The 15,528-nt window shown below is 38.8% G+C and overlaps 1 protein-coding gene across 1 annotated transcript in view; it reads left to right on the top strand.

The window, feature by feature from the left end:
• Window positions 1–1,750: 1,750 nt before the first annotated feature.
• Window positions 1,751–15,528, top strand: part of nfatc2ip (nuclear factor of activated T cells 2 interacting protein) — a 68,134-nt gene continuing 54,356 nt past the window's right edge. Inside the window, exon 1 of the mRNA XM_084678908.1 lies at window positions 1,751–1,887. Coding sequence (XP_084535034.1) covers window positions 1,876–1,887 — 12 coding nt within the window. The 5' untranslated portion in view covers window positions 1,751–1,875. The remainder of the gene's footprint in view (window positions 1,888–15,528) is intronic.

Raw genomic sequence — 15,528 nt, 5'->3', positions numbered from 1 at the left:
GCAGTGCGTGTCACGGGTAGGGGAGTGGGATTCTGCGGGGGAGTTGCCCACGGGTGTTGTTGCCTACGCCACTAGGCCGGTGGTATGTCCCAACTGGTTCCCAATTTAACTGGTTCCCCAGCTGTGCGTGCACCTATCAGTCTGCCTCTATCACCAGATTCGTCACAAATTCACAAACATATTACTGGCGATTTTCAAGTCGGATCTCATATTTGCTGCGACAAATATGAAAGTAGGCCTATGCGCTACGTGCGCACTACATTAGACTACCATTCGCGACAAAATAAATTGAGAAAAAATAAAACATCTGCAGGCTCGCATGAAGTGGGATTGGATCGCACTAGAGTAAAAAGACGTACACACAAAAGTTTGTTGACTTATGCTGCGAGCTATACCAGCTCTGAATAGGTAGCCAACTGGTTACGTGTTTGTTAACTACGTTGGCCTTCAGCTAACATTTTGATTTAGTTTCTTCTGAATCAACTGGTTCCCATAGACACTACCCGAATGTAGGCTACTAATCACGTATTTGGAGTTGTCTCTAGGCAATACCATATTAACCACGATATCACAGACTCTTAAATTACACCACATATGTTTTGGGGTTATTGGTTTGGGGTTCATCCAAAACAGCTGGTTACCTGTTAGGGTTACCTTGCCATGATTATCAGAAGTAGGATCATGTCTGTGCACACGTTTCTATATCATGCAGCGACGATCTAAGTATTAGCCTACTTCGCAATATGTGGTGTCATAACAGTCTGTGATATCGTGGTTAATATGGCTATTGCCTAGAGACAACTCCGAATACGTGATGAGTAGCCTACATTCGGGTAGTGTCTACGGTAACTCGTTGATTCAGAAGAACCAAAACAACATGTTGCCTGAAGGCCAACGTACTTAATGAGTAGTGACGATAATAATGATGAGTCTCAGTAGCTCGTGGTGTAATGCGATGGACAATCGCAAGGTAGTCTACCTGTTTTTGCTCGTGGGATCGAATCCCACTCGAATCTTTTATTTTCTTAACTTCCATTTATTATGGTGTGAATGGCTGTAATGTAGTGCTCACTACATTTGTTCAGAATATACAATTATGAAATGAATTGATTTCAAAAGATATAGCGAAGAAACACTCAGCCATAGGATACACAAATGTTGTATTACGCGTATTTTGATCGTATTGTCTGGGTTAGCAGCGACGTTCTTAGTATGAATTTTTAATATGTGGTGTCAGAAGGAGCTTTGATGTTGTGGTAAATACAGCTATAGCGAACAACCCCAAATACGTGATTAGTAGCCTACATTTGGGTAGTGTCTATGGGAATCAGTTGATTCAGAAGAAACCAAATCAAAATGTCACCTGAAGGCCAACGCAGTTACCAAATACGTAACCAGTTGGCCACTTAGTCAGAGCTGGTGCAGCTCGCGGCGTAAGTCAACTGACTTTTGTGTGTACGTTTTTTTGCATCAGTGCGATCGAATCCCACTTCATGCGAGCCTGCAAATGTTTTATTTTTTCTCCATTTATTTTGTCGCGAATGGTAGTTTAATGTAGTGTGCACATAGCCCATAGGCCTACTTTCATATTTGCCGCAGCAAATATGAGATCCGACTTGAAAATCGCCAGTAATATGTTTGTGAATTTGTGACGAATCTGGTGATAGAGGCGACTGATAGGTGCACACAGCGGAGACTGATAGGTGCACGCACAGCTGGGGAACCAGTTGGGACGTAACACCGGCAACCAACCCCACTCGCACTCGTACTATCTACACTCCCGAACAGTAGGTGGCGGTGATGCACCTTTTAAATGTATGGCAATTTGCCATAACACTAAAAGAAGAAGAAGAATCAAATTCATAGAAGAAGAAAATGGCTGAAACGGTAAGTTTTATTTTGTTGTGTCGGACTCGAAAATCAGTTTAGGTCAAGACAACGTGGCCGCTGTAGTAATTAACACTGGAACAGCATTAAATCGCTAGTGTGTTGTATTGTATGACTTCGATAGCTTCCGTGTGTGTGAAACCGCCGCGAAACTCGCTCACTCACTCACTCACTATCCTCTATGAACGGCAGTGAGTGCATCAGTGGCGATTTCTTTAAGACTGCAAGGGAAGTTCAGCCAGGGGCGTTGTTAGACTTAAAACTCTACTGGGGCACAGGCCGCTATTCATATACCTTTTTTTCTTTCAAGTGTATTGTGCAAAATGCACTAGCCTACAAGGTTATAGAAACTCCCCTTGCTTAACCCACTATACAACAATTCAGGGATGAAAGTTTGATATCAGCTTTGGCAGGGACATCTATAGTTAATGCAACATATATATATTTTTGGTTCATGTAATATTGTATTTGTTTTAGTAAAAAATAAGATGATCGGTAGGCCTATCATTTAGAAACATACTTTAGTTTAGTAAAGTTTTCTTAGCCTACCTCAATTCTGACTTGTGAGCCGAGTCCGACATCTGGGGCCTGTACTACGAATCAAGATTAACATGCTCTGGATTACTTTCAGTTACCCGGCTACGCGAAGCCTAACAATTGCAATCACGATAAGCGGTACAACGGCAGCAGTTATCAACTCTCTAACTCAACCCAGATCTTTCCAATCTGGAGACATGCGCGTTCACACAAAGGAGCGGTGTTTGCACCGTATGTCCAATTGCAAACATGGACAAAACAAGAGCCGCATATTTCACGTAGGAGGAGCAGACAATGGGCCTCATTCACCAATATCTTCCTAAGTTATTTCTTAAATTTGTTCTTAAGAAGGTTCCTAAGAAAAATCAATGTGTAATTCATGAAGTGTTCTTAAACAGCAGAATCGTTCGCAGGTGTGTTCTTAGAATGATGAATCCCAATATTTCGTGAGTTGAAAGCTTGTGCCCCGTTGCTCCTATTTAGCATAGGTAAACGCCCCGTTAATTCCCATAAAAGGGCATGTTATGGCAGGGCCGTGTGCACACTCAGAGAAATCAGTGTCAGAAATTAAAAACATAATAATAATTCTTAAGTAATATTTTTCTCTACAGGTACACTTGCACTTAGAGGTTCATCTTCTTTAATTGTTGTTTAATTGCAACTTGCTCTTATGGTTCTTCCCTTTGGCACTTATTTTTTGGTTGTTCACAATGTGTGCTTCTTGTTTTGGCTACCCGCAATGCTTTGGGGCTATCTTGTTGTTTTTATCAGTGACCTATGCACTTTGTAAAGCTCTCTTTTGAAAGTCGCTTTGGATAAAAGCGTCTGCTAAATGAATACATGTAAATGTTATGTAAGTGGAGGTACAGCTGCAAGAAGTTAGCGACAAACTAGATCATATTTAATAGCGTCAGCTGTGGATACAAAGCAGTAAATAAAACCGATGCATGGTATGCAATTACTCATGCAGTGAACGCTGTATCTGGAGAAGTGCGCAGAACGTATGTAATGAAAAAATAAATGGTTTAACTTTAATCTAAATTCTTAAGCAAAAAAACATAGAAATCAGTTGACTGTTACAAATATCCATGAGGACCGCTCTTGGTAGCCTAAAGCGTTCCAACAGGTAGCCTACTCGTCGTTCTCTTTAAATAAATCGGTATGGTCAAGGAAGATGTGATCCCTCCTCAGGGAACGATCTGCAACATTTTGCAGCAACAATAAATACGCCATTGTGTGGTGTAGTCCTAGTGTGCTGTAAAGCCTACTTTGGGCTTATAAATACACTGATAAGTCACGTATTACTGGATGGCAAAGTTCCCTGTTAACATAATTGATTTGAATTGAAGGCAAAGCAAGGCTAGTTTAAAGTTTTTTGAATGATCCATCTCAGAGTAGCTTTGTAGAATTACTGTATTGAAAAAAAGAAGACAGAAACATAATTGCTGCAGTAAAGGCTTCATTTGCAACAGGACAATAAATATGCAATTTAGCTTCCATTTACAGTATTGCCCTAGCTCTGGTCCTTCTCTGAGCGCCACCACACATTCTAACTCCTCTCTCTTGTCCCACTCCTCTCCCTCAACATTCATCAAACGGTCTATGGTCAATATGTTTCAATAACAGACCGTTGCTATGTATAACTGATCGCTGTCAAGAAAAGTGTTTCATTAAGACTTGAGATTAAATAAACTGCTTAAGTATTGTAGATCTTGTAGTATTAATTTTCACATGCAGTTACACATTGTCGGTTAAAAATGAGAAAGTGTCTGGTAAAAACATTGAGTGGCTGGCAGATTTTAAAATCCACCAGCCACAGTGACCGGTGAACATAATATGTAATTTCCATCCTTGTAACAGCAAAACTAATAGTCATACGCCAGTATGTTTACCATATGTGGTTGCTGAATATTGATCAAATATACCATTTACTTTCTCAAGTGGAGGTCCTAGATGATAAGGAAACTGTGTCTGCCTGCTCAGAGAGCATTTTGGGGGTACACTTTTGAGTTTTATTTAACACTGGCAACACAGATGGTGAGAGAGTGTGAATGTGTGGGTGTGATTGAAGTGTTTGTAATTACTTACTAATGGTGGTAGTCTCAACATAAGACAGAAGTCCTTTAAATGCTCATGTCAAATATGACTCAATTAATTAAATTGCTATGGTTTTAAACTCAGCAGGAAGAGGAACTTCTTCCTCTCCCTGAGCCTAGGGCCTCCACTTCAAGGCCAAGACAAAGACACGAGGCATAAGCAATGAACCTTGAAACACAATAGTCAAATGGACAGCTTTGACTTTTTCCAAGTGTGCCTTGCAAAGGGACAACGTTCTTTATTTGTTTCAGGTTGGAGCATACAATGTGAGGGCCCTGTATAAAAGAACCCTGTTTCTCGATTATAAGAGGGTTTTATTTAAAAAACAAGGCTGGAGACAGAAAAACTGGAATATGAGAAGAGATAGTACATGAAAATAAACTTGGTTACACCGACATATTTTTCTGTGTTCCTAGGGAAGGGAGAACACATGACAGGGCTCCAGACTAACTTTTTCCCTTGGTTGCACTGGTGCGCCTAACTTTTTTATTTGGGTGCACCAGCACAAAATTTAGGTGCGCCCAAATTTTTCCTTGCGTCGCCACAATTTCAAGGTCACCTTTTTATCACGCTCCATATACATTAATATATATTATATAAATGATCTTAAACAAGAATAAAGGTGTAGGTAAATATTGGTTTTATTGGAAGCACAATGAAATTGTATATAAAAATTAAAATCTTATGATCAGTGCTTCACTGAGCTGCCAAACTAAAACATTGCAAGCAAAATAAAACATTTCAAAATAGAAAATGCTACTGACTTAACATTTTATGGCTCAAAGTCTTATAGCGGGTCCCCTCTTGCTGTCGCATGCCCTTCAGATGGCCAATACCTGTAATTTGGCTTTCTTGTCCTTTGGCCTTGGCTAAACCAGCTTGCCACACTCTCCCTAGCATCAAAATCCCAGCTCCATGGGTTAGCTCCATGGCCCAGCTCCGTAACTCATGGGATAGACCATTAATTTTGACAAGGTGCCACATGAGAAACTTGAAATGTGTTGGAGGGCCGCATCAACAATAACTTGAACTTAATTCTGCTCACTATTCATTTCTCCCCATTGTAAAAAGCACTAAAGTATATATTTTGATTAGCTGCTACTGGTTATCAGAAGCATAAGGATATTCTGTATATTTTTATATAAATATTTTTACATGTTGGTCAACTAGGAAAAGACTCGAAGTAACAGTAAAAACTAAAATAATCATTACATCAGTGTTTCATTTTATTTGTAACTAGTTCATCTTCACAAACCATGAAAAGTTATAATGCAGTATGTTAAAGATATGCAATTGATCAACTTTACACAAAAAGCAATACTTTTTTCCAGATAATTTTGTTCTGTGAGAGGAATCCAGTGGGCAAGTGCATCGAAATCTGTCTGAATGTCTGACGGTGATATGCAAAGAACAGCTGACAGGTGATGAGCAGGGACCTGTAGTTTAACTAGCAAACCATTAACCATCAGCCCGCGCCCACTGAATCAGTCAAGTTCTTATTATGGCCGCGTTTTTTCTTTAGTCGCTTAGTGCCGAATCAAATTATAATCCTTCGACACAGCGACCTGTTCTCCAAAACTAAAAACACAGCTTTGACTTTGACCTCACTAAACTACTAAATACTTAGAAGTCCATGACTTGTTAAAAACTCTACATTCTATTAACCTTTTGTTTTTCATTTTCGAGGGCTCAACTCTCCTGTCGGTGAGGTTGCGCAAGCGCACATTTGTAAATCCCTGATCACTAGTCTTTCAGGACTACCTATTTACTACAGCTCAACACATTTATTTTAAATTTTTTCCATAAATTATCCATAAATATTAGGGAAGTAAATACGCTAGACATTTTTAAAAGACAAATTAAAACCTACCTTTTTACCTAAGCATTTAATTTTTATCTCAGAAGGTTTTACAACTTTTAGTAGTTATATTATTGTTTTTATAGATTTGCTTTGTTTTCCCGCAAAGATTGCGGCTTGTGTTTGACTTGCACTGTTGCTTATGTGTTAAATTTGATCTATTTTATTGAGTTATTGTATTTTGTTATTTTCTAGTTAATATTATTATAATTGTACTTTATTTTTGTTTTATTTTAATTGGTAAACCACAGACTGTGCGAGAGTGCATGTGTTTTGTTATATGTTTCACTTGTATTATTGTTTTTGTTGATTTTATGTAAAGCACCTTGAGCTGCAATTCCTGTATGAAATGTGCTATATAAATAAAGTCTTACTTACTAATTTAAGTAGGGCTTAAGTGTCACCATTGCAGAATTAAAGAAATGTTCTACAGAAATTGTAGATTATTAGACAAATAAAGCAACTCCAAAAACATATAGTTAAAAGAAAATGTGTTATTGTTTTCCCTTTTGTTAATCTGTGCTTTGTTTTTGCACACGGCACAGGCACATTTGGCTGCCAAACTACAAACTCTACCATAGCCTACTTTGTCGGTGTTATTAGGCAAAATGGCAAAGAAATCTGTGGTATTGCAGCCTTTAATTTACAGTACAATTACAAAGTACCGGGTGACTCAAAAAACTTGTTGTTTCCATAAACGGTTTATTTTAGTATAGTTCAACGTTGAATATGATGTAGCCTACCACCTGAAAACCATAAGTTGTCCTACTTTGCTCATGCTAACACGCGCTGGGTTGAAAAATGAATATGCCTAATATAAGTATCACATTTAAATCAAAAGTCATCATCTTCTCCGGCCAAGACAAAACACAATCTTTCTCTGTTGCACCGTTCCCCACCCGGCTTCTACATAAGTTTGCATGCTGCCCTTTTTCAGGCAGCGAATAGCGCGCTGATTTGCATGGTAAACAAACAATATTTTTAATTTGTAGTACATTGTAAGAGATACTAAATACCATCAGCATTCGGTTACAACAGGACTGGTGATACGAGTCTTATTATTAGTAGGCTATTAGCGGCTGAATCTGCAATTTCCAGCAGCCATTGAGTCAGATCGGGAAAATGTTTGTCAGTTTTTTTTCTTGTGAAAAAAAAAAAGCGTTTCAAATTCCGATTAGTTGATTTTCAGACGTTTTAGTCGAGTATTGGTCGACCCAAAAAATCTTAGTCAGGGACAGCCCTAAACGTCACGAAAACACACTTGACTACCTGTAGCAGAACATTCTTTTAGAAGCTCGTAAAATTCTGGGAGATAGCTAGTCAAACTATAGCTTTACTGAAAGGCAGCTGCAGAAACACCACAAGCAAAGAGGCCAAGTATCATTTTACTTTGTGATATGAAATGTAATGTAAAAGCTAATATCAGTGGCGGATTTAGTAATTTTGGGGCCCCAGGCAAAGACTGGCATAGGGCCCCCCTTTACTCCTATTCTCACTCTTTTCAATCCATATAATAATTATTAATATAATAATAATAACTAGAGGGTAACATTTCTGGGGAATTTGTAGGGTGTGCTTGCTAGCGTTGGTTGCTGATGAGTCTGTTTATTAACTGTAATTTTTACAACTGATATTTCTGTATATTTTATATAAAAATGCGTACTTACTATTTATGAACATTGCATAGATTTAAAAGCACACATTTGTTGCTGCTCATTTACAATTCAAAATACAAAAAGTGAAGTGTAGAATGAAACGGTTGTCTTTTTACTTCCCCTGCAAGAGGGAATATTGATAAGCTATAGCAGCCTCAGTGTAAAAGTTGGATCAAACTAAAGATATTGAGCAATCCGGTGTAAAACGGTCCTAACCTCTATGACTCTGTCACCTTAAGTTTTTCCCTTCTAGTGATATTTTCAACCATTTAGGCTACTCATATTGCATTAAATCATTAAGAACCCCATTTGAAACAAGCTATTGTAACATTGATCAACGGCAGTATTTCAGATGGAATTGCAATTCAAACAGTACCATCTGTAAATAAGCTTGACATTTATTTAGGGGGTAATTCAAAAAAAAGTTTGCTGGAAGAGATCATTGTCAGTAACAATGGCAAATTTGGTCTCAGTCTAGAGCCCTGCGTGGAGAAGCTGACCCCGGTAAATTGTGCTACGAGCAAGCTAGCCTAGCTGCTGTTGCTAGCCAAACTTCACTGACTGAGCAGCACTTGTGCTAGCTGCCGCATCATTGGAGTGGAGAGAAAATGACGTTTCCTTCTGTAGTTTCAGTTTGGCAACTACTTGTTACTTTTGTCTTTCCTCTTTTGTCTTTATCTTTTGTGCTCCATATGGGGAGTTGGGTTTCATTTAGCTTGAATTATTTTATTAATTTACTTAATTTAAAGGGGCAATTGACTGTTTTTTTGTTGTTGGTATTTCACATTGTTCCTTAAGGTCTCCGAATATGGTATGTAACATTGGTTGGGTTGACAATGGCCCAGCTGCTCTTCTATGCCCCTATGAGTCATTTTATGTGTGTAGAAACGAATTTAGCTTTCTACCTATGCTATATACAGGACACGTTAGCATTGCTAATAACCAGGGTTTTTCCTGCATAGAGAACATTTTGGCGCGCGCCACAGCCGTTTTCCTGAGCGCCAATGACAAATCCCGAGCGCCAAAGGCAAAAAAAGTCGTGCAATGCATGTCAGCGAATATGTTCTCAACAGCATGTTTCAAGAAGGCTACAGCCGAACCCTCGTTCTGTTTTGATCAATAGTAATCGAGTTGATAAGCGTGTCTTCTTGTCTGAACAATACGCAACTGTGAGGTGCGCGAATGGACAGAGTGGGCACTGAACTGTCATTCCGCTGCGAGGGCCAGCCTGACGTGCACAAATACACCTGTAGAAATGCAAATAGAATTTCCACTCAAAATGCTGACAAAAGTTTGATTTATGATTTCAAACGCAGCCTCCATTGGTATTCTTAACCTGGAATGATAATATATAGTGCAGTGTTTCCTCTATGGCAACATTTCTGCCGCCACGGTATCAGATATCAGGCTGTACAACATTTTTGTCCGTCTTATCAGCAGTGATTGTTAGAATGCATGTCGGAGAATTGCAAGGACACGCGCTTGACAACGCAATTGAGATTGTGTGTGTGCGTCTTTGAGAACTGTAAGTCATAGCCTATAACTTATGTTGTCAGTTTGTGAGCCTGTTATTGTATAAGTATATAGTCCTTGCATGTTTAAATCAAGTTAACTGGTGATTTTCGTTGTATGTATTCTTCCCCTGCTAGCTAAATTGCACGTCTGTTGATTCGGTAGCGATTTCTGCCCTTGCTCAGGTTTGTATTTAAGGTGCATTATTATGCTGAAGTAGTTTTAATTAATACAAATTGGGGTTTATTTTTTTTGTTTGCTGCAGAATGCTTAGCCTATTAAGATCAAATGAAGCAGGCAGTGTACATGCTTCAGAGTGGCCAACCTTTATCGATAGGCTAGGCTACTGACCATTTACAATAAGGTGTTACGTCAATTATTAATTGGCAGCATTTTTACCATTTAGAACATATTTTGAGTGTAAGGTGTCTTTAAGTAGCCTTACTTTATTGCTTTGCGGAAACAGGACAAAAATATGTTGGGTTGGGGGAGAAAAAAGGTGTATATATATACATAGGGTGATTTCAGGTAATGTGGGACTCTTTTTGGTAGAGGCTCCAGTAGACTTACAAAATAACTGTTAACTTGCCCCAGTGCTGTTTTTGTAAATCGTTTTAGGGCTTAGGAACATTTTCATGCTGGAATGAAATGGGAATACACAATATTTTAGAAGCTACACACTTTCAAACATAACATGATCCCCTCTCTCACTCAGGCAGCATTTTCAGGTAATGTGGGACAGCTTGTCTGGTAAAGTGGTAAAGTCATTGTCTGCCGGCCTAGTCTGCTGATATAATAATTATTAGTTTATATTAGTGCTGTCAAATGATTAAAATATTTAATCGTGATTAATCGCATTAATGTCATAGTTAACTCGCGATTAATCACAATTAATCGCACATTTTTATCTATTCTAAATGTCCCTGATTTCTTTTTGTCCCAATCTTTTTTCAAATTTTAATGCTCTTATCAACATAGAAAAGTGGTTCGGATTGCTTTGTGCAAATATTTTTTTTATTGAAAACAACATTGCAATCGCCTGTCTTTGACGAGGGGGCAGAGAATTCGCATCAGCTGTGTGCTTGGCCATCAAGTGGTATTTCAGACTGGACGTGCTGCGATGATAGCTCAGTTTACAACGACAAAACACACAGATCACTGGTCTTGTCAATAGAACCATTTGGCAACTTTTTAAAAGCAAACTTTCCATTCAGAGTCTTATTGGCATCCATTTCGGCATCTCGCGCTCGTCATCCACTCAAAACGTAACGTTAGCCTACTACCAGAGAATGTCTAATATCCGTAAACGGGCTCTGCTACTACTCTTTAGCCAGCTCGCAAGCCAAACGAGTGTTTGGCGTGCCTGTTGTTTTGTTTCCGGTCTAGCTAGATCCGGTGTGGTGTTGTAGTTTTTCTAAGGTCGGTAGTTGTTGCAACAGCATGTGAAAAAAACGACAAAGTTTGCTAGGCCAAAAAGAGCGTTAATCGCGCGATAAAATAATTGACGCCGTTAATTTGGGTTTGCGTTAACGCCGTTAATAACGCGTTAAACTGACAGCACTAGTTTATATACAACAATACTAGGTGCAAGGGTGTGGCAAGATTGATTTAGTTATGGGGGTTGACTTATACAATAGGCATAAAGTGTAACTGATGTAAACCTTAGTGATCTGCAGTCTATGTGCTAGCTAGCTAGTCGAATGTTTGGCTCCTTGGGAAGACTGTGAGTGTTAGCCTTCCCTGTAGGCTACAGCCTGGAACACAGCATTTACGACTGTGGTCCTCTTTCAATATCCTTGTTATAATTCAAAACGTTCTTCTTTGTAATTCCTTATATGTAGCTTACACAGAGCAGCGCGCAGCTAAACTAATATCGGAGATAGACACTACCTCGGGCTGGTCTGGATGTAAATTCTGGGGCGTGACAAAGATACAGACCAGAGCCAATAAGAAGGCGATCACCGGTCCTACGTAGGACCGGTAGCTTTGTTGAAAAGCTAGCGTTTTACAGCCAAATTTTTTCTTTTTGAGATTTGAATAGGAAAGAGGTGTCAATGGACTTTGATATTCACGGTATGTTCAGTTTACCCACCAAACTGTCGTTATTCAACTATGACAAGGTAAAATCAGTTTTGAAATCAATCGCCCCTTTAAATAAACATTGTATGCTTAGGCTATAAGGTAACCTAAATTTGACACTACCTTTTTGATTGGGCAGAAGACTAGGCACAGAAATGGAGGGCCTTGTGAACTTCATTTCTTCAAACAAGAGCTTCCTCACCTCAATTTGGAGACAAGCCCACTTAATTTCCAAGACCTCCTATTGGTATTTAGCATCCTGTGTCGCTGATTGCAGGGTCTTAACACCGGTGTAAAACTCAGATGCAGCATAGTTTGCACGTTCACATTATTGTCTTTGCCTTCATGTAGCATCATACAATGTACATTGATAAGTACTCAAATAAGGAGCCTACAATAAATGTAAAGTTTTCTATAGCGACAAAAAATATTTTTTTTGTACCATAATCCGTTAAATATTTTGGTTAACGTTTTAATTTTAAAGTCTTAAAGTTGCGTCAGAAGATTCACATTTCAGTACAATGGACAGCGTCGTGTTAAGTGCAACTTAAGAGACGCGTACAATGGCTCTCCTTACGAGCATGTTTGGGAAACACGTAAGAAATAACGATGGATCGTTATTTTGATAGTAAACGCACCCCAGAAAATCGACTAGTCGACTAAGTGGGGACAGCTCTATGCAGTTTAAAAAATGTTATTAAAAAACGGACCCCTCTACAACCGAAGCCAGCAAGCACACCCTACAATTTCCTCAGAAATTGTGCCCTCTCTAGTTTTCTTTGTTGTACAATTTAGTGAACTCAGTTCAAGCGATTTCTGTGAATGCAATGAATGCACGCATGACACAGGTGCATAGTAGGTTGTGCGCTGGTAGCTCAACCAATAGGATCTAATGGACGTCATATTATAAAAATATTGCCATAACTCTACAATACATATTGTTAAATGTTTGTATTGCGATATATTGTTCCACAATATATTGTTCCACCCCTAGTAGCTACCATCACTGCAGTTGCACTGGTGTTTATCTAGTGTGTGACACAACACAGATGTGGTGTCGCTATTTAAGCAAATCCACCCAAAAACTCAAACATAGAATTCCATAGTTGTTTAGGAAGCTATAGCACAGACAAGCTAGCACCCCTACTACTTGAGTCAAAAGTGACATTTCAATTGATGAAACAAACTCACTCAAATTAGAGCCAATGTCTGTGTGAATACCATCCCGTATGTGGCACTGGGGTTTCAACAATTAAGACGTCTGCAATTAGCAGAGTGGTCTTTACACCCTTGGCTACTAACCTGAACTTCAATGCCACAATCTTAACTTGATGTCAATCTGTTGAGGAACATTTATTCTACAGGACTGTGAAACATTTTCCAGTTGGGACTTTTTAGATATTTGAGTTTATGCCCGATGAGTGCCCGCACCCATTCACTGCAACGAGATACCTTCATGGAACGCCGACTTGGAATCTGAGCTTCAGGGACGCTTGACAAAAAAAGACAACGGCTGTTTATCAATCCGAAGAACGCTGAGAACGCAAGTACATTCTTTTGAAGAACGTTCTTGCAAGCGTCCTTGCGAGAATGGTCTTGCAAGGACGCAAGGAACGAGAATGAATTGAGATGGTTAGGGTTTTCCTGGACTTGCAGCATTATGATAACACTGACTAACTACAAAAATAGATAACAAAGTTAAAAAATGGTCCCTCTATCTGTAATTTTACGTTTTCTGTCCCTTGCTAACTTACAGTACCTAATGTTAACTAGGGATGGGCGTGGTTAATCGAATATCCGGATATCCTAAAGTAAGTTAGTATTCGAATACTTATTTCGAATACTTATGAGCGTAGTTTAATTAAAAAAAATGTTTTAATGAAAAACCGTTGCGTCGTGAATTTTAATAGTTGTGACATTAGAAATGATTAAAACCATCAAAACAGGTAAAAAAAGAAGGTACAAGAGGTAGGCTACGCCTGCGTTCGGCTGCCAGTCTCCTTTCATTTGGTGCTACAAGAAGCATAGTTTCCTGGCTAAGCAGTACCTCGCAGCAACCTCAGTTCCTGCAGTCTTTTTTACGCCGGCCTGCTCGTAAATCGACTCCGTACTCGCCTCTCCCCTGAGCATGTTTACATGCTCATTTTCCTGAATAAAAATGCGTATGGCTAATGCAGTTGTTATTTATTTTCTTACCAGTAGCCATGTAGAGCTAGCGTAATCGGCTGTTTATGTTTGCATTCTGTGGTGGCGCACCGTATCCTATAGGATTCCGGTTCCAAGTTAATATCCAAGTTAATATGCAATATTTCTACATGTGTCTTTCGTTTTTATCGAGGATAGCCTACCCAATGTGTTTAATGTAGTCCAATGTAGCCTACTTTTTATTTCACATAATAATAGGCTAATCGCTTTTTTGCCAAATTAAGAGCCTATGTCTGAAGACGCAGCGTTTTTTCAAGTTCATTGTCTTTTTGTCATGTTGATAAATTGATCTTTCATTTGTTTTCTTTATTCAACCCCTATTTAATCTAATAGCTTAACAGTATTTATTGCCAGAATGTGTGGTGGCTCATGCGTTTACTGTATGCTTTGCGTCACGTCAGGCTAATTACATAACGGAACCACATTAACAAAAATAGATTATCCGGATACTATTCGAATAGTGAAATCTGTTCAAATCTCCATCCCTAATGTTAACTAGTGTCTGCACGGAGATGCTAGCTAGGTTATCAAAAAGTCGGAGCAAATTTACAAATTAGCCGTTTCATCAATAAAATAAGAACATTTTCAGGGACTACACTGCCTATTTCTTGTCACATTTTAATTCAGATGCTGATTTACAAGTACTGTTTAGCTGAAATGTGAAAAGTAAAAAATTACAGTTGTGAGGTTTGTCCGCCTCGCTTGACATCTTGCGATGACTTCTGGGGAATCAGAAGCGTTCTCGCTGGTCAAGTCACCATCCGATGCATCCTCGATAAAAGGGGCGTATCAAGAACATTTTCCGGGTATTTTTGGCGCTCTTGGTGACTTGTGTTCTTTGGATTGGAACTGTACTTTGGCAATGAAAGATGACGTCAAACGAGTTCGCAAGAACACAAGAACGGAAAAAAACATAATAAACATGATAAACAGCCAACATTTGGCGTGTCGGGCATTTTAGATGGTTAATGTAATGTGTTCCCATCGTATTTAAGACAAAATATTTTACAAACAAGAGGTTTGTTAATGTAACTGTATACATATCTAACTCATACTGGCTAATCAGCTAACATGATAGTCTAAAAAGTCACTGTAATGAAACTAGCCTCTTTTTCACAAACTGCTGATTAACGGAAGCTTTGAGGTAAATTAAAAACCTTAAACGTATACATTTAGCAAATATTGTTGATATTATTGTGCACAAGTATTTTATTATCGTTAATATGTAATTTTAATTCCATAATTTCCCTAGGAATAACTATTAAAACATATTTCAGGAAAAACGCTCAAACGAGTTTGTCCTCCCTAGTTGAAGCTCAGCTTCCATGGACTTCAATGGGTCTGCTTTGAACAGTTTTTTTCAGTGCTTCGAAACTATATGGTCATTGGATAAATGATTGACAGCGATGTACTATAAAAAGTCGCAGAAGCCATTCAAGCTCAGTCCCATCGCGGATTTTGCAACTGTAGTTGAAAGACAAACTGCTGCAACCTATTTCTTTGTATTAACTTTCTTGCTACCTATTGCTATTTCAAAAAATGATTAGTAGTGTTGTAGGGGTGAACTAGTCAGCTAGCAAACTGCACATGATGGCAGATAATGCTAATATTGTCGACCTGAGTTTGGCGAAGCCGTTTGAAAGTATTCCTTACGAGGAGAAACTTAGAATTAAACTGCAGATTAACACCCAAGATTGA

The sequence above is a fragment of the Hypomesus nipponensis genome, chromosome 17 (genome assembly GCF_054491055.1).
Source record: "Hypomesus nipponensis isolate SF chromosome 17, ASM5449105v1, whole genome shotgun sequence".
Classification (NCBI taxonomy): domain Eukaryota; kingdom Metazoa; phylum Chordata; class Actinopteri; order Osmeriformes; family Osmeridae; genus Hypomesus; species Hypomesus nipponensis.
Note: the sequence above shows the minus strand (reverse complement) of the source record. Positions and strands in the feature narration are given on the sequence as shown.